General features: G+C 50.9%; 8 protein-coding genes and 2 non-coding genes across 10 annotated transcripts; 5 read left to right on the top strand and 5 right to left on the bottom strand.

Moving 5' to 3' along the window:
• The first annotated feature begins 710 nt into the window (after positions 1 to 710).
• On the top strand, positions 711 to 1,930 carry ASPACDRAFT_81086 (putative nicotinamide N-methyltransferase). Its single transcript, XM_020205794.1, has 2 exons — positions 711 to 1,229; positions 1,303 to 1,930. Exons 1-2 carry the CDS (start codon positions 752 to 754, stop codon positions 1,836 to 1,838), a joined length of 1,014 nt encoding a protein of 337 aa, XP_020053251.1. The 5' UTR covers positions 711 to 751; the 3' UTR covers positions 1,839 to 1,930.
• A 382-nt stretch (positions 1,931 to 2,312) lies between these two features.
• ASPACDRAFT_1890750 (uncharacterized protein) lies at positions 2,313 to 3,189 on the bottom strand. Its single transcript, XM_020198587.1, has one exon. The coding sequence runs from the start codon at positions 3,004 to 3,006 to the stop codon at positions 2,656 to 2,658; it is 351 nt and encodes a 116-aa protein (XP_020053250.1). The 5' UTR covers positions 3,007 to 3,189; the 3' UTR covers positions 2,313 to 2,655.
• Positions 3,190 to 5,291: 2,102 nt separating this feature from the next.
• On the bottom strand, positions 5,292 to 5,363 carry ASPACDRAFT_t258. Its single transcript has one exon. It is a non-coding gene; the product is annotated as a tRNA-Arg (tRNA).
• A 372-nt stretch (positions 5,364 to 5,735) lies between these two features.
• ASPACDRAFT_t264 lies at positions 5,736 to 5,807 on the top strand. The gene has a single exon. It is a non-coding gene; the product is annotated as a tRNA-Arg (tRNA).
• A 2,878-nt stretch (positions 5,808 to 8,685) lies between these two features.
• ASPACDRAFT_1859003 (uncharacterized protein) lies at positions 8,686 to 11,474 on the bottom strand (the record flags this gene model as incomplete). The annotated part of the gene is made up of 8 exons (XM_020197643.1): positions 8,686 to 9,009; positions 9,084 to 9,637; positions 9,758 to 9,872; positions 9,948 to 10,121; positions 10,205 to 10,283; positions 10,346 to 10,717; positions 11,003 to 11,340; positions 11,394 to 11,474. The coding sequence occupies 8 exons, from the start codon at positions 11,472 to 11,474 to the stop codon at positions 8,686 to 8,688; spliced, it is 2,037 nt and encodes a 678-aa protein (XP_020053249.1).
• An 82-nt stretch (positions 11,475 to 11,556) lies between these two features.
• Positions 11,557 to 14,832, top strand: ASPACDRAFT_46434 (uncharacterized protein; the record flags this gene model as incomplete). Its single annotated transcript, XM_020201780.1, has 8 exons — positions 11,557 to 11,619; positions 11,672 to 11,705; positions 12,225 to 12,918; positions 14,075 to 14,179; positions 14,294 to 14,312; positions 14,440 to 14,685; positions 14,739 to 14,754; positions 14,822 to 14,832. 8 exons carry the CDS (start codon positions 11,557 to 11,559, stop codon positions 14,830 to 14,832), a joined length of 1,188 nt encoding a protein of 395 aa, XP_020053248.1.
• A 1,887-nt stretch (positions 14,833 to 16,719) lies between these two features.
• On the top strand, positions 16,720 to 17,447 carry ASPACDRAFT_1890748 (uncharacterized protein; the record flags this gene model as incomplete). Its single annotated transcript, XM_020198586.1, has 3 exons — positions 16,720 to 17,087; positions 17,140 to 17,266; positions 17,333 to 17,447. Coding segments are annotated over 3 exons (609 nt in total), but the record flags the coding sequence as incomplete, so codon positions are not given.
• A 2,418-nt stretch (positions 17,448 to 19,865) lies between these two features.
• ASPACDRAFT_124871 (uncharacterized protein) lies at positions 19,866 to 20,968 on the top strand. The gene is made up of 2 exons (XM_020196759.1): positions 19,866 to 20,122; positions 20,222 to 20,968. The coding sequence occupies exon 2, from the start codon at positions 20,256 to 20,258 to the stop codon at positions 20,532 to 20,534; it is 279 nt and encodes a 92-aa protein (XP_020053246.1). The 5' UTR covers positions 19,866 to 20,122; positions 20,222 to 20,255; the 3' UTR covers positions 20,535 to 20,968.
• A 664-nt stretch (positions 20,969 to 21,632) lies between these two features.
• On the bottom strand, positions 21,633 to 23,202 carry ASPACDRAFT_33684 (NAD(P)/FAD-dependent oxidoreductase; the record flags this gene model as incomplete). Its single annotated transcript, XM_020199980.1, has 3 exons — positions 21,633 to 21,850; positions 21,922 to 22,516; positions 22,597 to 23,202. The coding sequence occupies 3 exons, from the start codon at positions 23,200 to 23,202 to the stop codon at positions 21,633 to 21,635; spliced, it is 1,419 nt and encodes a 472-aa protein (XP_020053245.1).
• Positions 23,203 to 23,852: 650 nt separating this feature from the next.
• ASPACDRAFT_63222 (ankyrin repeat domain-containing protein) lies at positions 23,853 to 25,593 on the bottom strand (the record flags this gene model as incomplete). The annotated part of the gene is made up of 4 exons (XM_020203858.1): positions 23,853 to 23,916; positions 23,975 to 25,018; positions 25,171 to 25,237; positions 25,314 to 25,593. The coding sequence occupies 4 exons, from the start codon at positions 25,591 to 25,593 to the stop codon at positions 23,853 to 23,855; spliced, it is 1,455 nt and encodes a 484-aa protein (XP_020053244.1).
• Positions 25,594 to 26,049: the final 456 nt, after the last annotated feature.

The following is a 26,049-nucleotide window of genomic DNA, read 5'->3' as shown; positions in this document are numbered from 1 at the left end:
AGGCTTTTTGATTTGGCTCTGACATGCCAAAGTCAAGAAGTCAATCTTAAACAGGATAAGGCGTGGCGGTCACTGTTGAATAGGCCTGGTCAACGCAATTTCTTAAGCAATATATGACTTGTTAGCCGGTTATCCCCAACTCAGTCTGTGGTGTTTTGATGGGGTGCGGCAGTCTGTGCGGAGGGCAGCAGAACAGCTTCAACTGGCAGGCGGTAAGGTAGTGGAACCGTATAATACCCATTGTTTGCAGTGGAGGAAGAAAGAAGACTAGGGATCATAAGTATAAAGTCTTTCTCATGTGCATTGTCACTAGCCCTATAGCTTAGGAGTAATTTGGATATGAGCAAGTGCTGTGGTAGAGATTGGATAACCCTGGATGAATTTTGGACTCAGTGGATTCACTTCACTGAGCGGTGAGTGGTGTTTAATAGAGAACAATGCCATGGTAACAAACAGAAGCCTTGTTTGTGGTGGGGCAAATGGGACAATTTGATGGGTCAGTAGTCGAGGGAAGTTCGACCGAGGGGCGCAGAACCAGATCGAAGGCACAACAGAGTGAGTACGAGTGGATCAGGGGAACCGATAAGTACTGTACTCGGTAGTCTAGTGGGTGGCTACACCTTAATTCTTCATAAACCCTTCTCAAAGAGGACCGAATCCACTCCGACATCTCTTTTCCTCGACTGCCGATAAGCAACTTACATGTGTGTAACTTTTGACCGGAAGTAGTCACGTCAACGGTCACTTGAAAATGCTGCTGTCCCGCCTTCGCCCTCTCCCCGCCTTGCCTTACCCCTCGTCGACGGATGACCTGCGCGGTGATGCTGCCGTGGCCGCGGCCGCCGAAGATGAAGCCGAAGATATCTTCGCGGCTTTTCTCCCCCATCTCTTACCCGACGATGCACCACAGTTCCACGGCGACCCGGGCCAATGTCTCCTTTACTCCTCGCCACGCTATGGTGATCTGACCATCCAAGTTCCGTCCTACCCCGACCAGAGTGGGAGTGCATCCAGTAGCCCGAAACAGAGCGACTCGGACTCGTCGGTCAACAGCGTAGACTCAAACTCTGACCCGGGCCAAGTAGACGCGCAGAGGAGTTTGTTCGCTCATTTCGTGTGGAGTGCCGGTCTGATTGTTGCGGAGGCCGTCGAGGATGCTCATGCCGGTCGCGAACATGTCGACGAGATGTGGAGGGTAGAGGGAGAGAAAGTCCTGGAACTAGGCGCTGGTTGGTCACCCCCATCCTCTTCATCTTATTATGTGTTTTGCCCTCACAAATACCCACTCACATCTGGACTTAGGCGCTGCACTCCCGTCGACAGTCTCGATCCTTGCGGGCGCGTCAGAAGTGACCATTACAGACCATCCCTCATCGCCCGCGCTGCGGGGTGCAATTGCGTTCAACCTGAAACGCAATATCCCGGCCACGAACGGATGTGCGGTCTCCGTCCAGCCCCATGAGTGGGGGACCCTGGCGTCCGACTCCTGGGCGATGGCGAACCGCGGCCGGTTCACGCGCATCATCGCAGCCGATTGCCTCTGGATGGAATTGCAGCATAAGAACCTCGCCCAAACGATGAAGTGGTTCCTTGCCCCCGAGGGGAGAATCTGGCTCGTTGCGGGACTTCATACGGGGAGGCCGGTTGTTGTGAAGTTTCTGAAGACGGCGATGGAGATGGGCCTGGAGGTCGACACAATCTACGAGCGGGACCAGACCACGAGTTGGGCAGAGGGCGACGGCGAGATCAGACGAGATTGGGTCGAGGTTAGGGAGGAGGAAGGGCCCGAGAACAGAGCGAGGTGGTGCATTGTTGCTCGGTTGAGGCACGCTTGTTAGTTCAATTCATAGATAACCATCGAGAAGAGCAGGATTATGGTCCCGAAAGAGGTAATTACTTCTCCCGACAGTCCAATAAATGAATACTCCAGTTTTGCTGCACCAATCCTAACAACTTGGCCCACTGCGGCGGAATATCGTAACAGCCACCTTTTAGGTACTGTAAGGCGGAAACTAGGTAATCTGTCTATATGCTCGGGTTTTCCCTGAGCCCCGGCGGCCCGTTTGGCGTTTCTCAGGTCGAGAATACACACGGTGGAGAATCTATACTGGTTTGTTTAAATGTATCAGGCTTGATATCTTGAATCCACCTCGTTTGTAGTTGCGACCGAACTGGATACACCACAAAGCCATATCGGAATGACTCAAGGGTAAATTTGTTTCTAATCAATGGAGGCTAGTGGCTTGTGTGTCAGCACACATGGTAGACACAAGATACAAGGTCGGAGTCTACTGATCCTTTTGTCTATAGTTGTGGTGCCTGCCGCGCAAAGGCCACGGCGACATGCATCGATGAAATGTGCCAGTTGTAAAGTGAGCACAGCAAGACCTCTAGTCAGATGATGAAGTGAAACAGTAAATTGGGGGCTTGAGATCAGATCCCTCCCCAGGTATTACACCGGCACCTATCTTCTTGCAGGTCAGAAACAACTGGCGATCACATGGTCCTGATTAGACAATAAAATGGAGGCAACCGCGAAGCCCCAGCCTCAGAGACTCAGTTATCACTCACAACCAACCTCAGCGCAATAGTTAACCTGGTGACATAATTCCTAGCATGCCCTAACCACCTCCAACCCCCCCTTTCTTAGGCCCTTTAATGATCCGTAATCTCCACCTCAAAATCATACGCATACCACCGATCGCCCTCCCACTTCATCAGCTTCCCGAACCGGTTGTACTCATGGTGACTGCGCTCCGGCTGCGTCTGCTCGCTGGAGAACTTGCCGTTGAACCGGTAGTCCCGGCCGTGGTTGTTGAGCAGGGTCGAGCGATGGCCAACCTGGACGACGGCCGCGTCCGGATGCGCGCACAGCTCGTTGTACAAGCGATTCGTCGCGTTCTCGTAGCCGATGAGGTCAACCTCCGTCCAGTCCTTGGCGTGTTTGCCCTCCCAGTGGGCGTGGACGTTGGTTTTGTAGTGCTCAATGTTGCGGGAGGTAGTCATGATTTGTTGATATCTGGAAATGGTTTAGAGCTTTGGGTCTGTCTGATTGTAGCTAGATCTGGGGATTGTGGTGAGTGGAGGTATCTGTTTCACTTCACCGAGGGTATGTGTGGGATTGTCGATGGTGTAAAGCTGTAGGGTGCTAAGTTGGCCTTCTGTCCGCACTGCTACTGTACCCACCGGCATGGAGACTTTTATACAATTCGGCAACCCGCAGGAGCAGTAGGCTTTTGTCTTTCCATATGACATCAGGAGTCTGTGGCAAATGGCTGGTGTCAGATGACATTTCATGAAAGGCGGGGATGGAGCCCCTCCCTCTCGGATTCCATGCGGAATGTGCTGAAAGAAGTGGATTGACTACTCGGATTGGCAGCATTTCGACCGTACTCCGGTTCATATTCAACATTTTGCATTGGACATTTTTGTTGTAGACTTCCTTGCACAGCTCCTTCCGCCTACAATTCTGATATACAATGATAAGCAGGGAAAATGAAAAGAGAAAAGAGAGGAAAAGAAAAGATAAAATGACAGCAATAAATCGCAACCTGCGCAACCTGCACTTCGTGATTTCTACTTCAGGCGGGGAAAGGTGGGCAGACAAAGCGGCAGCTGCCGTCATTATTTGTGCGTGAGCCAATGGCTACCCGGCGATCGATTTCCGAGCCATGGGCGCGCAGGAGGTTCCTCCTGGTTTACTACATGACATTTGATGCAACTGACGCCGCTGACTGTGAAAGTCGTGTTGTAGAACTCTAAATCAAGAAGTCTCGATTGCTCTTCACAGTCCGAGTCGCGTCCGCGGTAGGATTCCGATGACATATACCGCCCCCTATACAAATGAACACGAAGTATAGAAATGACGGAGTACAATAAGAAGACAATACAGTAGACATAGTAAGCTGATGCACGCAATCAACATAGGTGATAAACAGATAACTTGAGCGGTAGGTATGCTACATAAAGATTAGGGCTAGAAAATCAGCTGACAGGGTTGTGAGTGAAAGACCTCAGATACCGCCATCGAAATTCAAAGAGACCATAGTCTTCCAGGGACGACTGGAACAAGAGCCATGAAAATCAAGAAAAGATATTGCATTTTTCTCTTATTGTTAGAGTCTGCATTCCAGATTTGAAGAGCCACATTTATGTCGCTGAACACATTGCAGGATGATTATATAGGTAAGGAGAAGCCGCAGCCTAGCTCATAGATCAACCGGTAATAAACAAAAAGCAGTCGCCGATTTTCCGTACGATATCATTTCGAGCCTTGAACCTCATTTTCGAAGGTAATGATTCGAGAAGACGAGGCACTTGATGCATGCAAGTGACTAGGCCATAAGGGAGGGGATTTCCGCTACATGCAATGAAGTCTCTCGGAGTCGGATTACAGACGGCCGCCCCCACCAAGCCCAAATTTGATGATAGTGTGCAAGTCCCTAAGAGAAAGCATATCGGCCAAATAGTTAGTCGAAAAGTCTGGTCTTTGCACAGGGATGAGGGGTATACCGAAATGGATTCCAGATGAGTCCACACCGGTAACGGCTTAAGTTGTCATGGAATTAAAGAGGCTTCCCAGGCCTACACTGAAAAGCAAGGAAGATTTCGGTGATTAGGGGATTGATGTTCAAGATAGTCACAAACTTGAGCCGCATTCATTTCCTTGTTTCAACGTTGTTGTATTAATAGTGTAATGCATGAAATACAACCGACAGCAGGAACTTGTGAACTATCATATTTAGGCTCAACATCATCACTTGGAACTTTCCCATAGGGGGCCCGATTGGTCCCTATAAAGTAGATCAATGATCCCAACCCACAATGTCATTTTTTTCATTGGGACAATCGTCCTATTCGACGACTAGCTTCGGTGGTCACATCACCTACCCGACTCGAATCACCTACCACCAACCACCAACCATAAATACCACTGCCAGAGTCACTGAGTTGAACGTTACGGGTGTAAATTCTTGAAGCCGGCTAGCAAGACTAGCTGTCGGGGCGTTGCTAGCACTTCAAGCTTATGCTTATTTACTTGGATACTCGACCGTCACTTACCATTCCTGCTCACGGGAAGCGAACAATAAGATTGAAAACCATTGATCCGGGTGCCTTGTTTTTTTTGTTTCTTCTCCCCTCTTTCGTAACAGAAGACGAATGTTTTATATGTGCACATTCTGTGCATGATATTCGCCGTGACCAGGGACTTAGTAGGAAGAAAAAGAAATTGGTGCTCTCGTCTGTGGTACTTCACCGAAGCGAATGAACTCCCACGGACTATGATCAACCGATCCACATGGGACTCGAACCCACAACCTTCGGATTAGGAGTCCGACACTCTACCATTGAGCCAATGGACCACAGTTAGACAAACTTGCTCCTCAGGAAGTCCCGTGACGATGGCTAACCCTTCTCAGTGAATTGTTAGCAAAACATTCACTTCTGTAAGTTGTTGTTGGCGAAACACTATCCTTCCCAGCCAGCTGAATTACAACTCAGTAAATTGATTTGCAAATCGCTCAGAACAAAACAAAAAAGCACTTGTGAGACGATATATCCTGCTGAGAAAGCCCAAGCTATCAAGACGCTGTTATACCTATACTCAGTAATCCAAGCAATGGGTTCTATATTTTGGCCTACAATCAATAACTAAATTCTTGGTTAGTTAAGGACTCTAGTTCAATTTGATTCTTGGCCTCGGTCCTGTTATAGTGTAACATTGACAGCTTTCGGGCCTATTGGCTCAATGGTAGAGCGTCGGACTCCTAATCCGAAGGTTGTGGGTTCGATCCCCATGTAGGTCGGTTAGATCATTTTTTGTTACTTTTGACCGAGTGCCTAACTTTACCACTTGTGTGACTACATCCAAGTTCCCGCCCAGCTAGTGTATCGCAAGCAGACTTTCAGAAAGAGTACTCCGTGGTTCCGCAAATATTAATACACACAGCAGATCTATGATCCTTGCAGTAGTTTTCCATTACATCCAAGGCAAGATATTTCCATTACATCCCAAGGCAAGATACCCCTGTTCACCCACCCGGATTTCTACAGTAAACGTAGACACCCGAGCTAGAAGGAAGTCACATTTGCGCAACTGAGCACCAAGATGCGTCAGCCCATCACTGAGTTACACTAAGTGCGATCTAAGGATTCCAGAAGCTCAAGGGCTGGTCCGTTCACTTTAAGCGTCATCAGAAGACCGGCTCCGGCGCGACTCAATCAAGCTGTTTCGAAACACTTTGGAAAAGCCGCGGACTGTCCCACTCTGCTTTCACAAATACTTTGATACCTCCAAAAAAGACTGAAGCAGTTTTGAGAATTCACCGGCGCGGTTTGCGGCCGTAAGTTCCTCCATCTCTGCAGAAGTCCAACAATGGCTTCGATCACGGTGGTTGCTTGGCCGATTGAGGGTGAGAAGATATTCCGGAGTCTTTCTTTCATCAGGCTATTTCCGACGTGGTCTTCTCTTTTCCTGTGCTGATGGTTGTGCTCCTGATGCTCTGAGCATGGTCAGGGCCAGCATATTCTGTATCCTATCATCTGCCATTGCAATCCCAACAATCTCCAGGGGGGCATACGCCAATAAGGCACCTTGCAGAGAAATTAAAAAGTATGTATGCCATTGCATTACCAAGGTTGATCTCGACCCTCTCCAGCGCTGTCACTGATCCTTTCCCCACTTCATACCCTTTGTACGATTTGACCTGGCACGGCGGGTAGCTGACCCTGCTGTGGCTCAGCCCCTGCTCGACCAAGGGGACAGCCAAGGCGACGGTGGCCGGCACAGGGTCAACAACAGGCACAGAGATGCCTCTGGCGGCCAGAAACCCGCGGATGTCGGCCGCGCAGCCCAGCAGCGCCAGGATGACCGCGCCGGCGCCGGCCTGCTCGACGAGCTCGAGCGACAGCCGATTCAGACCGTCTTGCACCTCGCGCGCCCGGCGCTGGAGGTCCACTCAGACCGCAAACCCGAGCACCGCTCCCTACCCCGACTGATGAAGCCGGAGGATCTCGCTCGTCTCGACACATTCTGGCGCTCGAACAGCCTGACGATCGCCAATATCTTCCAGCTCGCCTGGGCGCTGCTCCCGCAGCATTACGCCCACGCCGCAGACGTCTGCTTCGGCAGCATCGTGTCGGGCCGCGACGTCGCCCAGCCGCACATCTGGCAAATAGTGGGCCCATTTTCCAACATCTTCCCTGCCGGATGGTGCTGGATGGCGACGACAATGCACCACGCACGGTCCTAGAGATACTGCGCGTGAACCAAATGAGCATCGAGCGGGGCAACGACCATCACCACTATTCGGCCCCCGAGGTTGTTCGACAAGCTGCTGGGCTCGAGATCCACGGTGACAAACAGCTCTTCAACACCGTGGTGACGGTGCAACCGGATCGAAGCTTCCGCGTCTACTACCACGGGACTTGGCTTCAATCTGCTGGAGATGGATGATGCTACTGAGGTTATCGCAATGCCCCCTGTAATATAAGCCTCGAAGTGCTGCGAACGCTAACCCCCATCTATAGTACGATATATGCTTGGCCGCGGTCCTGTCGCCGGGCCGCATTCAGCTGGAACTGCGATACTGGTCATCCACCTGCTCGGACACCTACGTCTCGGAGATTCTGGATCGCTTCTGCTGGGCTGTCGGGTGGATTGTGGACCATCCGGGGATCTCGTCACTGCGGTCGCTTTTTAGTACATAGCATAGTTGTAGCTACGTAAGGTTAATAATAATGAGAATAAATTGTTTTTCCCGGCTGAAAGGTAGGACTGAAGGCTGATGATCTTGGTGCTATTCGTGAGATGCATCGAGAAAGAATTTCAGGAAACAAAAACATACAACAGAAGGGATTCGCTGGTGGTCACCCACCCAACTACTAACCTCCCGGCGTGTGGCTTAAGTACGGCTGAGCGGACGGGAAGCCCTGTTTTCCACACCCTGTGGTCGTATGTGCTAGACTACCTGGAGAAGAAAAATATATAGACTATGGTTATGCAAGTAGCTTGTGGTGCATCCTTTCCTCCTTGCTGATTTCTCGTATCTAGTTTAGGCTTCTACAGTGCATCAAGTCCGACGTTGAGGTATAGCTAGGTCGGAACCCCACATAACGAAAGGGTATATGGCATCTGCCGTGGTGTTCTTTCACCCGATAACCACCGCCTAGGATATATTAAATTCGATCATTCTCCATCTCTGAGATACATATTGCTACTTGACCCGGCACCAGATCTTTAGGGGCCTCGAAGTTTCCACCTACGCAGGCGATATTGTGACGAATGTAGTGGACTCTATGGTTTCGATGCTGGATAGCCTTTACTACTTGATCAAGAAGCTGTAATACTTAATTTACTTCGCCCCCACTATGCCACTTTAGGATAGCCCTAAGAACCCAGATGCATCATAACAGTACAATGCGGGAAAAGTCGTAGGTCGATTTGTGTATAAAGAAGGAATTTTGTCTCGGACTAAGAATGAGAGATTGATTATTCCCAACCATGATAAAGAGTGGGTAAGCGTGAATGAGTGTATTGTCTGCTGACGATGGCTGACTTGAAACCCAACCATCAAGAAAGCTAGACAACCGGTGAACTGTTTCAGAGGGAGAGAGAGACAGAGAGAGAGAGAGAGAGAGTGTGTGTGTGTGTACGTGTGTGAGTTTGTATCAAAGTAAAGGTCTTTAGAACTTGCAGACCTTCATGATCGCCTGGAGATTATCGTCGTTCGCCTTGAAGATAGAGCCCATGGCCGCCACCTCGTCCGAGGTCATGGCGCGGCGCAGCTTCGCGACCGAGGCGATACCCTGGCCGTCGCGCGAGACCTTGGCGATGGCGCGCACGTCCAGCAGCATGCCGATGATGTTGACGACGGCGGAGCTGGGATCGTCGACGGTGTCGTAGATGCCCAGGGCCGCATTGCCGATCTCGCCTGCGATGGCGATTGCGCGGGCCAAGCTGGCCATCCCGGCAGCGGCGGCGACTTCCTCGCCAACGATGGGGACGAACTATTGATTTCCGTGTTAGCCACCAACTTTGAAAGGAAGTTAAGACGGACGGGAGACCAAAATGGCAGACTCACCATCAGGACCACGCTGACAATGAGGAGAATGAAGTTCTTCTTCCGCTTGGCCTCCTCTTCCTCCTCCTTCTCCTCCTGCTGGCCCAGGGCCTTGGCCTGCGCCATCTCGTCGACCGCCTGCATCAGCAAGAACACCGGGGTGCTGTAGGCCAGCGCCGCGTCCGAGGAGGTGCCGTTGGTCCACACCCCCATCATGATGTCCAGCAGGGTCGCCTGCATGCTGGTCTTGAGGTTGGGGATGCTGCCCAGCCCCTTGGTCACGATGTCCTTGGGGTTGGGCACGACCATCGAGTCGTTCTGGTTAGGGAACCCGGTGAACTTGTACTCGAACTTCTTGCTCGCGTGCGGCGCCACGAAGTCGAGGTCCTTCTCGTAGTCGCCCAGGGTGACCCAGTCCGCCTCCAGCCCGAAGTTGGCCAGCGCTGCCTCGTAGCCGTCCGAGTCCGTGAGAGTGAGCGCGGTCGTCTTCTCGGCGATGGTCTCTTCGTAGGTGTACGAGGTGTTGAGTTTGATGCACGGGATGTCGGTTCCGTCGCCCAGGGTGCAGTCGAAGTCTGGGCGCATTGAGCTTAGCTGTGTTGGGTTCCTATCGTTCCCGAACGGGAAGCGGGAAGCGGTCTTTGTATCATGAAAACAGAGGGAGGGGACGTACAGTTCATTCCAGTGCCCAGTACCGGCACTGTCTCCCACTGGGTGGTCGCACTTTGATTGAACATGAACTCGTTTGACAGGGTGGAGGGGACCAGCTTCGTGACCGTGGAGATCGTAGGTCATGTATACGATGTAATCCTGCCCCAGAGCAATTAGCATGGGGTGCTTATAGCCAGCCACGAGAAAAGGGAGAGGGAGGGAAGATTGACTGACCACTAACTCGGCCATTTGTTTGATTGGGAATGCTCGGAGATACCAGTATGAGGCCGGAGCGGCGATAGAAAGTGATTTACTTGTGGGCAGGAGGTCGCGAACAATCTTGAGGAACTCCAGGTAGTTTTGAGGCGATTCAACGTAGTCAGCGGGAACTCCAGGGATATCTTGAGCCTGTTTAAAAGTCCGTCAGTGGTTGAACTCGCGACGACTACGCCAAGCAATGGACTGCTTGAAGGCCATGCAATGCCACTTACTCCAGGATACTCCCAATCACAATCAACGCCATCGAGATCGTTGTCCACGATGAAGTCCACCACATTCTGCGCGAAAGTCCTACCCTGCGGTGTCAGCACTTAGTTTCCAATATCCACACGGCCTGAACGCGCAACACTTACTGCCGATTCGCAGCCTGGACCCCGGTCCGAAAAACACTGTACGTGTAGCTGGTGGTGGAGAACCCCCAACCGCCAAAGCTGAGAATGCGCGAGATGCCCGTCAGGTTCAGCAGGCCATCAAACTGATCCTGATAGCCGCTGACGTCGACCGCCCAGTTCGTCGTCACGTTGGCAAACGCCCAGTGAACGTGGGTGTAGTAGTCGCTGCCTTGGAACTTGGAGAAGTCCATGTGCAGACAGGGTCGATCCGAGTTCCAGGCCTCGAAATACCCGATGCGTCGGACCTGGCTCGGCTTGTCCTCGTTGTTGGTGATGTTCGTCCCGCAGTTCGAAATACAACCGTTCGTGCCGTTCTTTGCCGTGCCGGGCGCTCTAGAGTTATGATAGTCCCTCATATTAGAGAAGAAGCCAATACTCATTCGTGAAGCAGCAGCACACTTACCCGGTGTCGGCAGGATCATCGGTGCAGAACTCGTCCGTAATTCCGCATTGGCCCCATACGTCGCAACACGCATTGAGAGGACACGGGTTCAGGTTGAATCAAATTGCTCGCCGTCATGTTGGTTGGCTCGAGAATCCCGGGGACCTAAACTCATTCGTTCGTTTCAAAGTCAGAGCTTGCGACCGGAATAGGTCTGGAGGTGAGGAAAGGCATACCTGGGGTCCGCACACAGCATTGTCCATGGGAGCTGGGAAGCGGGCGTGCCCTCACTCCGACAGATATGCTGCCCGATCTGCGGACGCTGATATCCGGCCCAGCCCCACGTTTCTTTGTTATATGTGGCGATCTTGGTTACATTCATCTGGTTGGCTTTGGCGATGTCGGGGCAATCGTCGCCTGAGCTGATGTTATAGGTGTAGCAAGTACCATTGGCGTAGGGCTTGGGAGAGAAGTCGGGAAGCGATCCGGGCGAGCAGCAGGCATACTGACCGGGTTGAAGGGTATTGCTATTGCAGAGAGCTGTCGTCAGAGCATTATAGCTCTCGAACTGCGCCTGTGTGATGCCACATCTTTGCGACAGACCCCAACACCCGCCACAGAATCGACCTCGATGTAATTGCAGGTGGCACTGCCCAGCATCTCCGCAAGAAGAGAAGAGAAGACAACCAAGGAAGAAAAGAACGACATGGTTGAGATTTCTGGGATAGTAGTAGCAGTTGGTCGAGATGCATGATGGGGAGGAAATAAGGCCCTTTATAAAATTTTGCTCATGCCCAGCACTCGGAACGAGAAGTTGATTCTCAGCCTTCAGAATGGTTTGGAGACCCTAAACGTAATGTATAAACGAGGTGTCCATTAGGGTGTATACACTCACTACTGTACAGCAGTTCCGCCTGATAACAAAGTTCATCTCATCACGTGAGAGATAGCAAGATCGGATCGGATTCCCCCCTGCCCAACCATAATCCTAACTCCAACAAAACTATCCGTCGAGAGCTCATTACATGAACAAGACAGCAAGTTCGCGCACTGAGTGTTGCAATCAGCGTTTTTTTTTTTTTTGTTTTTTTATTTTTCACAGCGTTCAGCCAGGACTCGACTTCGACCTCGAACTAACGAGAAATGGAAGGAGCCTGGTGGTGGTGCAGTGAGAACAAGCTAATTTAGATCGAAGTCATCTTTGATCTAGTGGGTGGCCTCAAAAAGTTTTCCGACTCACTAGTACGGGGTATGCCAGTTGGACGAACCAACCATAACTACTAGACTGATAGCCCCCTCGTCCCCTTCTGTATCTGTGCTGGCAGTATGCGGCTACCTAAGTGCCGACCTCGCATTTGGACAAACTTTTCAGAAACCAGTCAAATCATCTGCTCTTACTTGATTTTGCTGGGCGTCTGATCGCACAGAGTCGAATAAACCATGCTCACGACCTTCGAGCCCTTTTCCCGGCTACCGGCCGAGATCCGCCTGACGGCGCGTGGATCAACGGATTCCCCCCGCTCATCAGCGCCGTCTGCCGGGAGTCGCGCTCGATCGTGCTCGAGAGTGGCCGCTTCCCGGAACGATTCGCCCCCGACGGGGAAGAAGGGCCCGGCTGGCGGGCCAGCACCTCGTATGTGACCTCGTGGCTCGATCCCGCTCGGGACCGCGTGCATCTGAACTGGACCCCGGCCTACGCGGCGGACTTCTGCAATAACTCCGACGACGATGGCTCGCCCCTGGAGTACCTCGCCTGGCGGGCGGCTCAGCTCACCACTTCCTCGCCTGCAAAGACTGGTCGCGCGTCCTTCATGGATGACTGGCTCTACGTCTCCGACAACGCCACTCCGCCCCCGGTCCTGCGGGAGATCCTCTCGCGCTTTGCGTGCTGGCAGGTCATCGTGCGGGGGATGGCCATCCACGCGGACCGTCGGACCGGGGCCGAGTCCGGCCTGTTCGGGCTGCTGGGCGACGCCCCTGTGCAGATTGTGGATGTGAGTGACCACGGCCGTGTCGAGGCGTATTGGCGGCTGGCGGAGGCCCAGAGGCGGTACGATCCGCATGAGCAGGATTTCGAAAGGGTCGAGGCTGAGGCTGTCGACCGGGAGGTGCAGGCGCAGGTGAAGAAAATATGCGGAGACGAGACGCTCCCGTTCGTGCTGAGGCCTGCCATTATGTTTCGGTGGTGCGCACAGATCCAGGGGCATTGGGGGAAATTATCGGACAGAGAGCCTGTCAAGCCCCGCGGATGGATGGGCCCCCAAGGCCGGGGACGAGGGAGGGGGAGGGGGAGGGGGAGCGGAAGAGGAAGCTGGAGAGGGCGTGGGGCGGAGATCTTGTGGCGCGGGTTGCTTCGATGGCCGTGCGGCTGGGACACTAACCCTCCTAGCCAGCTAAGTTACAAGCTGTCAACGGAATCCATCTTGTGGTTGAATTCAAATGTAGGAATCATGGCTTATGATACTAGGTATAGGTATATGAAGTACCTTGGAAAGTGAAATATCTCAATTAAGATGAATCGTTTGACAATAGTGGTCTTTCTAGGAAGTCTCAAGTAAATGTCACTGGGTTGTGGTTTAGCTGGCCAGGGATGGTACTCGTGGATCAATGTGGATGGCTCTATAGGCAGAACCACGGAGTATCACAGGGTCATCCCCTTTCATTCAACCTGCAATCTATCCCAGCACCACGAAGCCATATGTTCGATAGTTGGGTGGTCTCAAGTCAAGGTCGGACGTACTTGGAGCCCGAGGACTTTACGCAATTTCCCTGTCCCCGAGATAGTTTGAGGAAGGAGAATAGCGAGCGCAATGTATATAGCCCAGCGGACAGCAGATCTTTGCGGGGGGGATATTCCACAACCACATACAACCCACAGCGGCTGTATATTTTGAACGAGACCTTTTATCGACAGCCATGATTTCTTCAGTGCTCTTTCTATATGCGTATTCTTCTCCACTGGGATGGATTATGCCATCGATGATCACAGCGCTTATTCTAGGGCTGTACCTGGCGTATGCTACAACCGCGGGCTATCAAAGATTGTCACATTTTCCCGGCCCGGTTTGGGCGCGATTCACCAATCTACAGCGAGTGAGATGGTTGCAAACCGGCCGTTCGCACGAAATCCATATGGATTTTCATGACAAACACGGCACATTTGTTCAACTGGGTCCTAACATGATATCCATCTCGGTTTCAAAAAGCCCTCCCCACAGTATACCTAAGCAGACCTGGTGTCAAAAAGGCGTATCAGTTCTTCTTCAAGCTCACCTTGATTTTTGCTTACATTTGGCATGACTTCCCAGGGCGATCGAAAATTGCGAGACGGAGAATCAGCCAGAGACCTCCAAAGACTTCCTGTCACAGTTCAAGGAAGCCCGCGAACGATATGCGGACACACTAGGCCCATCGTAAGGGACCTATTACCCACCAAACACAAGTCATTTAGGTCCAAAATCCTCTTTCCAGGGCTGTGACGACATGGGCAATTTCAAATATTATCGCGGCTTCTAATACGACTGCAGTGGGCATATGAACCCTCTGGTATAACCTCTTCACCCACCGGAGCTTGATAGCCATTCTGCAGGCTGAGCTCGAAACCCAAAAAGACGTTGATGGATTGTCGCGGTCACATCAACCGTGGAGCGTGATTGCCGACTTACCTTACCAGGACGCCTGTGTGAAGGAAGCCCTGCGTTTGCACCCCCCGTTCTGTCTGCCGTTCGAGCGGATCGTCCCCTCAACGGGCATGACTGTCTCTGGTCGCTATCTTCCTCTCGGGACGACTGTTGGTATGCGCCCATGGGTGATCAATCGGAATAGTGAGGTGTTTGGTGAGGATGCCGATATGTGGCGGCCGGAGAGGTGGTTGTCTGATGCTCACAGCCACGCCATCATGGAGAAGAATATGCACAGTGTATGTACTACCTTCCACGACAGTGTCGATGTGCTGATCTCAACATGATCTAGTTCGGGGCAGGACGATGTATGTGCCTGGGTAAGAATATAGCCATCTTCGAGATCAAGAAATTGACCGCAACGCTATTAGTCAGGTACCATGTAAGCTGGGGTCCTACCATTCACAATACTCTATCTTACCTTGTACCAAGGTTGAAATCTAGCACCCGGAGCATTTCAAGACAGAGAAGATTTCGTCTTTGACCAGACTGGTCTGATGGCAGCGATTGAGAAGCGGATTTAGTTTCTCTTCGCTGGCAATAGGACAAAGTGGGCTGAAAGCTGCAATGGCGCCTTTATCGGGATGATGAGGGAGCTCAAGTCCGATTCGTGAGTGTCTTCAGAGTGAGTCAACGGGAGTAGAGCGGCTTTACCACTGTGCGACAAGGGCGACTAAGCGCGAATCAGTGTGATTATAGAATAGTCACGGGTAGAATTTATGCCTAAGACACCCGATACCGGGCGAGACACTATTATTACAAGGTAATTCCGCTGCAGTCGCATGTTGTATAATACCTGCTGCCAACTATACCCAGCCTCTCCCTTATTCCTATCATTCGATGGTCTTTCGGTTTGAGTATTGATATTTCTTGAATTTCACCTTCGAGGTAATATATTGGCCTAATCCTTAAAGACATATTTTGCGTTGCAACACCCAGCTAAGTACCAAGTTGATTTCAGTCACAAGGGTTGAAGGGCCAGCCGCAGTTGTGCAGTCCCAGGGAGATGTTTCAGCTATCTCGTCAAGGGCTCTACAATACGAGCGAAGTTCGAATATCACAACAACTGTAATCCCCATATTGTCGATAAATGGCGTGGCTCACGAGGTAGGGCTGGTCTAGAACCAGCGCCTGTTCAGGGGGCCAATTAATTATAGGGCAGGAAAAACAAGAATGCTTACGTAGCCGATCCCCTGCATGCATTAGAAACTGTGGCGGATTGTGCGGGATTGGAACAAAGGAAGTATAATTCCGCAGCAATTTGCTAGTAAGGGATGATCATTCAATCCTAGACTCGGTATGTATTTTTCTTTGTTCTTTGTCAAGGATCGACTTGGAAGAAAGGATTGATGCTTTCCTACTACTAATACCTAGCAGATACGTGTAAGGAGAAGTAAAATTACCGGTTTATAGTATAATAGTCAACGTTTTGGTATTTCCATGCTGCTTACTGCACGTAAAGCTTAAATGATGTGTGCCACGGGCCCGTGCCGGTTACTAGCCTCACGTAACTAGCCGGCCTCTAGCCTACTAACGCAGGCGCACGACCCTAAAAACTTTTCTTAAGCCTTTTGTACTGTACACACAGTTAGCCCCCTGGTCAAATGTATCTGAAGTTTGTATCTGGCCCTTCGCAATATGCACTACAGTCTACATAGAGTGATCTTATTACCTGAATTTAATTGATCCATTTCCAGTATCGGAATCTTTGTTATAATCCGCTTGGAGAGTACGTACCCAAGAAATATCAGAAGAATATGACATTTGCTAATTCTGTAGGGTTAAAACGAATGAGTCAAGGCTTTCGACCTCTGTTAGGAGCGCATGCTTGTCCTTAGAGCTTTCCACCGAGTCTCTCCGCCCCTGAATTCCAGTCAACGCCACCTTTAAACTCTAATAGCCCAACAATTGTTAAAATTTTGAGCCTAACTTGTCTGAGGTATACTATAAGGTTTGGAATCTTCATAGAAAGTTTAACCTATGCCCAAAAAGAGGTAAGACAGTGCCTAGCGCTACTTGGAGTGATGGCACTAGATATTATGATCAAAATGTGCTATAATATTCTCAACTTCTAAGGGTTAGTGCGAGGTTCTCAAATGTAAAGCTGTGTGGAATGAAAAGGTTCACCTCCCTAGTTGATTCCCATTCTAGACACATAGTATGCGTGCCAACAGTCCAATCTTACAGAGAAGTATATAACGCGAAGGTATCGTTGGTCCGATTAAAGCCGTTGCGGAATACATTTTATTTTCATCTCGTCGTTATTCCCCAGTATGAGTTACCGCCGTCTCCTCTCGGGCGAATTTTCAGATGAAAAGTCAGGTCACTTGAACAATCAGTCAACCTTCATTGCCCATGTGCTTCTGCATCCTATTACCAAGATCACTATTCTCCTTGTGATTTTGATTCTGAGCTTGTTCAATCTGCCTATTTCAATCATACAACTCGATTCAAGGTCGTGTGTATCGAAGGCTAGCACCGAAGACACAGTCCCCACAATATTCACACAAGACAAACAGTTCCAGTCGCTCGATCATTCATTTGATCATCTATGGTCAGAGCTATCAATGAACAAGACCACAGCTGGCCTGATCTATACCGGGAAGAAAGGAAACAGGAAGGAGCAAGGAGGTATCAGCATGTGAGTCTGTGTCGCAGTCATCAATATTGACCTATCTAACAACGTCTAATAGGTTCCATCAGTTACACTGCCTTACAATGATGCGCCAAGCCCTCCAATCTGCGAGTGAGGGTGAAGATATCGGTAAAGATTGGCATGACGATGGTCACTGGCCGCACTGCATGGATTACTTGGCCAAGGTAGCTATAACCTACTGGTCCCATCCTTACTGGTTTGGTTCTAAGGCTGACCATATGCGCTCATAGATGATTCTATGTTTTGCTGATGGGTCGATTGAGAAACCGATACAGGGGGAAGAAGGCATTGAATTCATAGATGGATCCAATGTTGTTAGGCAGTGTAGACCCGCACAGCCACTGTATGACCTGTATAGAGAAAAAGCTGTATAACCTGTTTTCCATGCGATTTTTCGCTGATTAGCACAGTCCAGACACATTGATTGTTGATTTAAGAGCAAAGCTCTCGCTGATGAGATTTGAGATTGCACCTCTTGCACCCTGATCAGAAGCCTTTCCCCCCCTCCTTTCCCCAAAAATAGAGCACAAATTATAAACACTAAAGAAGGCTAATCCAGAGAAGGGTCATACTCTCTTCCATTTTCGCTAACACAAATTCCCTCCCACCGATCGAAGAAGCCACTCTTCCGCCCGCCGTGCCGCCACCACATCCGTCAAATCCTGGCTTCATGCAACTAGAATCTCCGACAATTCTAATTGTCGAAGAATGCTTGTTGGAAATAGCATCAGCAACTTGCCGGGAATGCAGAATCCAGAGAATATCCCCATCGTGTGCGACGTCGGACACAGGAAAGCACGCTACATATCTTGATAGGTTGACAACCCTGATTCAGAATTTGGAGGCTGCGAATATACCTAAAGCTATGACTATTACGCACACTACGAGCTAACACAGTAATCTCCGGGGGCCTGCCAGATACATCCTTATATTATTATATTCATTGCCCAATTTGACTACACGTGTTGAATCGTCTGCTCACCACCCACTAGCCGAACATTGACCCTAACTCCCTACCACAATGTCTCCACTGCCCCTCACAGCGCATCGACCATCTCTCCAGCCTTCCCACTAGCAACCAAACCCACAAGCCGGACACCCTCCCCTCCCACACGCATACGTCGCCGTCCCGCAGTCCTGCCACTTACTGCACTTGATCCACGCGCCCAGCCCGGCCATGGCCGCCGTCCAGCACCACTCGCCCTTGTTCGTATTCCCGCAGGCCTTCCAGCAATACCCACCGGAGCACCCGTACGGCGCGTCTTTGTAGCACGACCGCTTCTCCAGGGCGCTAATCTTCCAAGGCGATGTCCTTGGGCATACGTTATATAATGAGCACTGCCATTAACCTCCCAAAGCCTTTGCGCTCACGCAGGTTATCTCTCTGTCCAAGGATACTTGGTAAGTCTTTCGGAGCGTTTCTCTACCTGATTCTGGTTGACTCCGACGATTTTGCTAGTACGTTGGGAAGGTGCAGTAATCTAAACTAGGATTCCAGCTTGGAGGAGGTGAGGAATGCTGAGACTCAGTACTCCCTAACCCCCTCAGAGCTCTTGTGAATCACGTAAGCTTGAAGGTAAATCCCCAAGCCTCTTTTTCTATCCGAGATATTAGGGTTCTTAGGGGTTGAGGGTTTTCATATTAGGATTGCAAATAAGGAAATACACTTAAGTATTCTCTCATGTCAGGGTAGTTGGGGTATTTCTGATTTCAAAATACCTATTATAAACATAAAGAAAATCTCATATTCGAGATATTCTAACCCTCTTAAAGATCACATGTTTTTGATCTTGTGATCCCCTCGCACTAATCTTTGACGCCGCTCAGCGCTGATAATCTAACTGAACATTTTGAAGTCTGCTGTTAAGATGATTATTTCTACTTCATATGGCCAATCAGCCTTGAACTTCACGGTCTGGTTGGGAGACTTACCGCTTCAAGGGTTTATATCCCTGCAGTACCCCACCGTTCTAGCAGAACCACCGGAGCAATCGTACTCTAGAATCGGACAAACGTCGGTGTCCGTTAGAAGAGTTTCCACCAAGTGCCATCATGATCGCCGCCAACCAATCAACGCCCCTGTCATTTCTTGGTTGTCTCAGGCCCTTGACGACCCAGCGAGTCAGCCACCTCGAACTGAGACACAGGGGCAATAGCGTCTTATTCTTGCGCTTATTTACAACAGGCAAAGCTGGGCTGAGCTGTGCATCACTAGAGTAGTTGACGCCCGTGGCAACTTTGGAAGAGAAAGTGGGCCACGAGCCTCGACACCTCGCTCTGCTTGGCCTCTGCGGAGTATCTGAGACTACTATGTATCTCCGTGGTGGCACCATGATTTGCCGTGTTAGACTCGTTTCGTGAACTATCAGCCCCCTGGGATGTTAACAGAGCACCAATCCCCAAGGTCCCATGGAGAAAAATGGTTGTTTCCCCACTACAAGATCGGGCCGGACCGCGTCTTTGCAATCCCGACGGGCGTTGTAACGATGGCACTCTATTCTAACTAGGTGCGAAAATCGCCCATGAGCCTACTTCTGTGGATAAGAGCGGCGGCAGCATGAGACCTCACTGAGTGCGCTCCATGACTCAAATCCTCTGGTTGAATAGAGCCTGGCCTGTTGAGTGAGTTGCTTTGTCCATCTATGATCAAGGTTGCCCCTGTGATCATATGGCAGGCAGCAAGCAAAAGAGGATCAGCGACCAATCGGGCTGCCTGGGGCGACTTTCGACCACGTCGCCTGCTTTCCCGACGCCGGCGGTGTTAGGGCTTACGACTCGTATAAAGAAGCAGGCTCCCCACCAGCCAGGCCAAGCGCTGAACACCAACACTGAACATCACCAGGCCCCTCCTCAACACGTGAGACGTTGAGCCTTGCCAGTTAGTAGCAGCCAAGCAGCCAAGAACCAAGCCGCTGCTCCCCGACATATCAATATCTTCATTGCCCAGCGCATTCGCGCCTGCCACCTTTCCCATCCTACTCGCCAAATTCCCCTCAAGTATTCCGGCGTGAGTTTCAAAGGTACGAAATCCCCATCCCCACCATCTGTATTTCTAGAGCAGCCCTCTCTCCCTTTTCATTTGTTTTTGAATCTCCAGCGCTAACCACACCACTCTATAGCCTTTCCGCCAGATCCACCACCACCGACCCCAACATGAAACCCCTCATCTACCTCACTCTCCTCGGCCTCTCCGCAACCACCGCCCTCGCCGCTCTCCGCCCCGACGCAACCTCCGAAGAGGTCGCCGCGGCGGAAGCCGAGTGCGGGTCCCTGGGCGTGATGAGGATCGACCCAGCCGAGCTGCCCGAGGGCGTGACCATGGCCGACGTCCGCATGTGCGCCGACCATCCCCTCGGCGCCCGAGCAATTCCGGGTCTGGGTCCTGGGGCGTTGGCCAGGTTCCGTCGGTTCTTGCCGAGTTGGGTGTTTTGAGGACGGCCGGCTTCGGGAGCGGGGTCGAGGCTCTGTAGGGAGTGATTAGGTAGTCCGGCGCGCGGGAATTTCTTTAGCGTGTACAGGGGCATAGTTGTTTATGTCAGATGTGGTTTACCTGCGCCCCCCCAACAGGTGGGAGGGAGCAGACGTTTGAGGATGGACTTCTGGAAATGGATAGCTGTTGTTGTCTGTGGATTTTGGGGGAAATAGCAGGGCAATCTTCGCTGCTCTCCGAGATATGATCGATACAGATCTCCTGGCATATAATCAGCGAACATCCGTGTAAAGACGCAATATGTTCGACGTTTTCCTGGAGACGCGCCGAGTGTCTAGCCCGAATAACATTCCTGCATAGCGAGGCTTTATCAGCCAATGACATACGGTGTATGCCATCGAATGCAGCGCAGAAAGCAATGAGCTATTGCAGCGCGATCTTAATCTTCTACATCCTTTACCATTTTTGTTCAGCTATTCTGAGTTTCAGCTCTTCATCCCTGCTTTAATTTGTGCTGAGTCCAATGTGGTGAGTTATAATACAGGTGACCGAAAGCTTGTAGTAGATGTATGACTGAAGATAAAAGCTCAATTGTATTTATCGTAAACGTAGACACAGCTCATAGTCTACTACTACTCATTTATAACCTAATACATTGAGAGCAGTTACAAGAAGTGGTTCAAAAGATATACTGACCAGCTCAGCTGTTCTTTGTTTTTCAGTGTCGCCTCATGCAATCAGCCCTAAGCTAAGCCCTGGTTCCGGCCAGTGTGCTTGCCGGATTACTAACCCTTTCATTAAATCTATGACCGCCAAAATATGGAAAGTGTAGAGTAGTTGCCTCCGACTCCGAACGTCAAATCCAAAGATGCTATGAATATTCGATCTACACTGCTGCCGCGTGTAAGCTCTGACAAGCAAGTGATTGTATTGTTTATAATGTTTTGTTCCAGCGAAACACCAAGATACCTCTGCTTTGCATGCTGCCCTATCTTCTTAAGTCTTTCGGTTAAAGGGTCTGAAGCCCCCAAAAGTTCACCCGCTAAGCCTCCGATACTAACGTGGCCTTTGAAAGCTTTTGGGCGCCGACTGTCTCGCATTCATTGACCCTTACCTATCCGCTCTCTTGTTGTCTCCATACACCTTGGGACACCTGTCTCGCTAAACCCAACTCCATATCCTATCATTTTCGCAACCCCCTTTGCAGCTAGAAACGCAAGCGCCATTCCTCCTCCATTGTAGCCCGCAAGTATGTACTGACCCGACGTCCCTGGGACCTTGCCGACATGCGGCATGCCGTCTTTGGTTATGCCTTGGACTGGGAAATACCTATTAGCATCAAGAACTCCTGTCATAGGAGATCGAGTGGGCCATTGTAGATTAACTCACTCCCCGTCCAAACCTTCTCCGTCACAGCACCACTCTCCTCCCAACCCCGGAAATGCCTCTGCATGAGCCCATCAAAGTAATGCCTCGCCGGCTCAACGAGAGTCGAGTCATCAAAGACATCATACCACAGCTCGCGGTGGTCGCGGTACGCCTCCTTTCCTCCCCCAACGACTATGCCACCGTCCGGTCGCGGATTCAAGTAATCGACGCGATCAGACGCGTACCGGATGTTATACGTGTTAGAGAGGTAGGGCGCATAGTGGTCTGGTGGAACCGCGATGTGCGATGCGGTGGCTTTTGCGGGGATGATGACATTGTGGTACTGGGGAAGGAGGCCGGCCGTGTAGCCGTTTGTTGCGAGGATGACGGTTGAAGTTTTGATGTCGCCTCGAGGGGTTTTTATCACGTATTGTTCTTCTCCATCACCGGATTCCTCAGTGGCCTGTGTCTCGATGGCTGTCACTGGTGTGTTTGTTTGTAGATTTGCGTGTCCTGTACGCAAGACTCGTTCTAGCAGCTGGGTCACAAATTTGTAGGGCCATAGGGAGAGGACGGGTGTGCTGAGGGCTACCTCTGCGCCATGAAGTGAGGTTATCTGTGCCCACACCCATTAGCAATCAAGGCCCTTGAAGATCTTGACAATCCCAAATCGACCGTACATACCCTCTCCACCACCCCCTTATCCCCATTTCCGGTGATACACCCCACATCCTCCATTAGCGGAAACCCGTCCCCCCTCAGCTTCTCATACTCCTCTCTCACGGCCTTCGCGTCATCCTCATCGAGACACACATCCAAACTCCTCCGTAGCTCCGCCTCAGCTGCAATCGCCTCTTTCTCGATAACATCCTTGACGGCATAAATATTCTCTCTTATAAACCGCACAATTTCCCCCGCCAAGGCAAAGCCATGCACCTGGATGAGTTCGTTGATAGTTGACGGGAGTTTCTTGATGTGGCCGCCGTTTCGGCCTGTTGCGCCTGAGCACACTGTGCGGGCCTCGAGAAGGAGGATTGAAGGTGGTGGCGTTTCCGCTCTTCTTTGGCCTTGGTGCGAGGGGGGCGCAGTGTCGTCAAGATTGCGATTGCGATTGCGAGTGGCTTGTTTGTAGGTCTCGGTGAGGTGGTATGCCGTGGACACACCGGCAATCCCAGTGCCGATTATGACAATATCGGCGTGGGAAGGAAGCTCGGGGGTGGAGCGGTGGTTGTCTAGCCAGTGTGGTTCGCTGAGCCAGTATGAGACGGTAGGGTTTGGGACAGGGGTGACTTTTCGTGACATCTTTGAGTTGGCAGGGGCGTTCTGGTTGATTACTTTGACATATGCTGATGTTGTTCACATAGATGCTCTTCAGACGCGTGCTATTTATATATTAAATACGTGGAGGGGAAAAGATGTGGTGATGAGCAAAGACGAATACAAGGAAGCTTGCCAGTAGCCACGACGTTGTAATGCTTGACGGTTAAATTGCGAATCATCCATGAAAAATGGATTAAGAAGACTGATTGGTCTGTCTCAAAAGTCCTCGCACGTCATCTTTCCCGCAAACCTGTTCGAAGCACCGATAAGGAGGGGGAGCAGCCAACCACTCTTCGCGATCGAAAGTGAAGGATGTAGTATCAAGCTAGGTAACTACATTGTCTCCTTCTGAGTATCTGGACCCTCCGCAAATAGAATGGTTCGATTGGATAACAGGTCCCATTCCAGGTATTGTTCCTTTGCTACCCCTAGCCCACGTGCCCAGCCAGTCTGCAGATAATCAGTTTATCCTCGTCGCGGACCCAATCGCTTCTGCGAGGATACTTACGAGGAACGACCGACCTTTATGGTAGGTATTTAAAACCCAACATGTTCCAGAAAAGAACACATGAAGAAGGCTAGCCGAGAAGATTCTTTTGATTGTTTTGTAGCTCTCAGAGTGGTAGTGATAGCTAGGCAGTGTGCGTGGAAGATACCAAAACGTCAACAGTCTGGCTATTGTGGTCTGCATAGAGTCTGTTGGAAGAAATACAGAAGATAGCTAGAGAAGGTCATTGAACAGAAATGCACATACTTCGAAGACAATGAGACGCTATACCGCAACGCAACGGACGGCTCTGAGTAAAGTACGTTGCCTTGTCTCTCCACCAAGAGCCGCATGATCTCCTGCTTATCTTCTGCCATTTGAGATTCGTTTCTGTCTCCCCAAGGAGCCGATCTTAACCATTCCTCAGTCACCATATTATGATAATCAAGCTCAATCTGGACTAGGGGAATTTCTTTCGGCTTCTCAAAAACGGGGTCGTCTAGTCCGAAATCAACAGCGGCTCCCGCGTCGAGTAAAGCCTTGACGCATTCAACATGGCCCCAATAGACTGCAGCATATAATGCGGTTCTATGTCGGGCAGTGACCAAAGCCCGGTTGGCACGAGCACCCTCATTCACAAGGTACTTCAGGATCTGCACATCTCCGCCGGCAGCTGCGGCCGCAAGGCTACTCCCAAAGAGCCCACTCCTAAGCGGCACATCAATCAACGCCCCTTCCTCTACCAGGAATTGAACCATGTGAAGGTGGCCGAGGAATGCAGCCCGCGCAAGGGCACTTCCAAACTCGGTGGAGAGTGACAATTCAACATTCGCACCATGGTCAATCAAGATCTCAGCAATGCTGAGTCTGTCGGCGTAGACGGCGTGGTCAAGAGCGCTTCCAAAGCTTCCTGGCAGCGGCATATCGATTGTGGCACCTCTGGAGAGCAGGAACTCTACCATAACAGGCATTTTCTTACGTACTGCGCATGACAGAGCACTGCCGTATCTTCCGCCCTCCTGGTCGATAGCCGCCCCTTTGTCAAGCAGAAGCTGGGCCACGTCCAGCCGTCCAGAATACATTGCATACATCAGTTCACTTCCCAGTGGTCCTTCGGGCCCGTTGACAGTCGCTCCTTTCTCGAGCAGAAGTCGAACCAACAAAGGATCACCGCCATATGCTGCATCGTGAAGAGGGCTTGCCCTGATTCCACCGGGTTGATTCACTGCTGCCCCCTTGTCAAGAAGAAGCTGCGCGACTTCCAACCTTCCACACCTGGCTGCATATCCAGTGCGCTGCCGCACAGTCCGTCTACGGGTTGGTTTATAGCCGCCCCTCTATCAATTAGAAGTTTGACCACGCCAAGCGCTCCAGTCCGAGCCGCAGCGCAAAGGGGACTCCCATACAACCAACTTGCACATCGGTTGATATTCGCTCCGTTGTCAAGTAAAAGCTGAACACACTCGCGCTTACCCATCTGAGCGGCACTCGCAAGAGCAGTTCCACGAAGTGGATGAACCTTGTCGACAGCTGCCCCAATTTTTCAGCAAGAGCCGGACTATATTGGGAAAACCATAAAACGCTGCAGCTTGGAGCGCAGTTGTACCGTCACTGTGAGCCAGGTTAGGAGAAATATTTTGTTGTAAAAAGAACTCTACGAGGTCTCGATGACCGTATGTGGCTGCTGACATGAGAGCATTGCCAGCGGGACTTCGGTAACCGATCAGGAACTGCAATTTCACAAGCATCTGACAGATATGAAGGTGGTTAGCCTTGCTAGCCAGCATGAGAAGGTTTTCGCCTTCCGAATTGTGGTGAGGGTCGTCGAGTAATTCAACACTCTCCCACCGATCGAGAAGGGTCGTCTTGATTCCAAAGTAGCACATAGCAAGTATGGGTCGTTTTCGCGTGCTTCGCTCTGCATTGTAGGTGGAGGGCGTATTGAGTCATCCATGCTGATTGACACATCTTTATTGTTTGTTTGCTGTAAGACTCCAGCAATCGAGTCATCTGCTTGACAAGCTTCGATTCGGAGATCGACTTTGGGCGAGGCGGGCAGGGCTATGGCAGAGGAGGTAGGCCTTTCCTCGGGGCTCTTCTTCTTTCTATGCCCTTTAGGCCAGGGTCTCTTGAATATCTTCAAACAATCAGACAGTGACATGGCGATTACTTTGCGAGGCGGTGTCTCGCTCTCGGATGGGGTATGTGTTCAGGTGAACCACATACCCCATCACGCTCGCAAGACGGCTGTGGCGGTAGGATTTGTGACCATCACTCTACTGTAACCATACAGAATATCTGATCAACTATCGCCCATCTAATAGCTGTGGGTCGGTATAAGA

Source organism: Aspergillus aculeatus (genome assembly GCF_001890905.1).
Source record: "Aspergillus aculeatus ATCC 16872 unplaced genomic scaffold ASPACscaffold_15, whole genome shotgun sequence".
In the NCBI taxonomy this organism is placed as follows: domain Eukaryota; kingdom Fungi; phylum Ascomycota; class Eurotiomycetes; order Eurotiales; family Aspergillaceae; genus Aspergillus; species Aspergillus aculeatus.
The sequence above is the reverse complement of the archived record's forward strand: the minus strand, read 5'-3'. Positions and strand labels throughout refer to the sequence as shown.

Excerpts from the sequence above, each read along its gene's own strand:
- ASPACDRAFT_81086 (XM_020205794.1), top strand. The coding sequence starts at position 752 with ATGCTGCTGTCCCGCCTTCGCCCTCTCCCCGCCTTGCCTTACCCCTCG. Across the intron at positions 1,230-1,302 it reads AGTCCTGGAACTAGGCGCTG|GCGCTGCACTCCCGTCGACA; the intron begins GTTGGTCACCCC and ends ATCTGGACTTAG.
- ASPACDRAFT_1890750 (XM_020198587.1), bottom strand. The coding sequence starts at position 3,006 with ATGACTACCTCCCGCAACATTGAGCACTACAAAACCAACGTCCACGCC.
- ASPACDRAFT_124871 (XM_020196759.1), top strand. The coding sequence starts at position 20,256 with ATGAAACCCCTCATCTACCTCACTCTCCTCGGCCTCTCCGCAACCACC.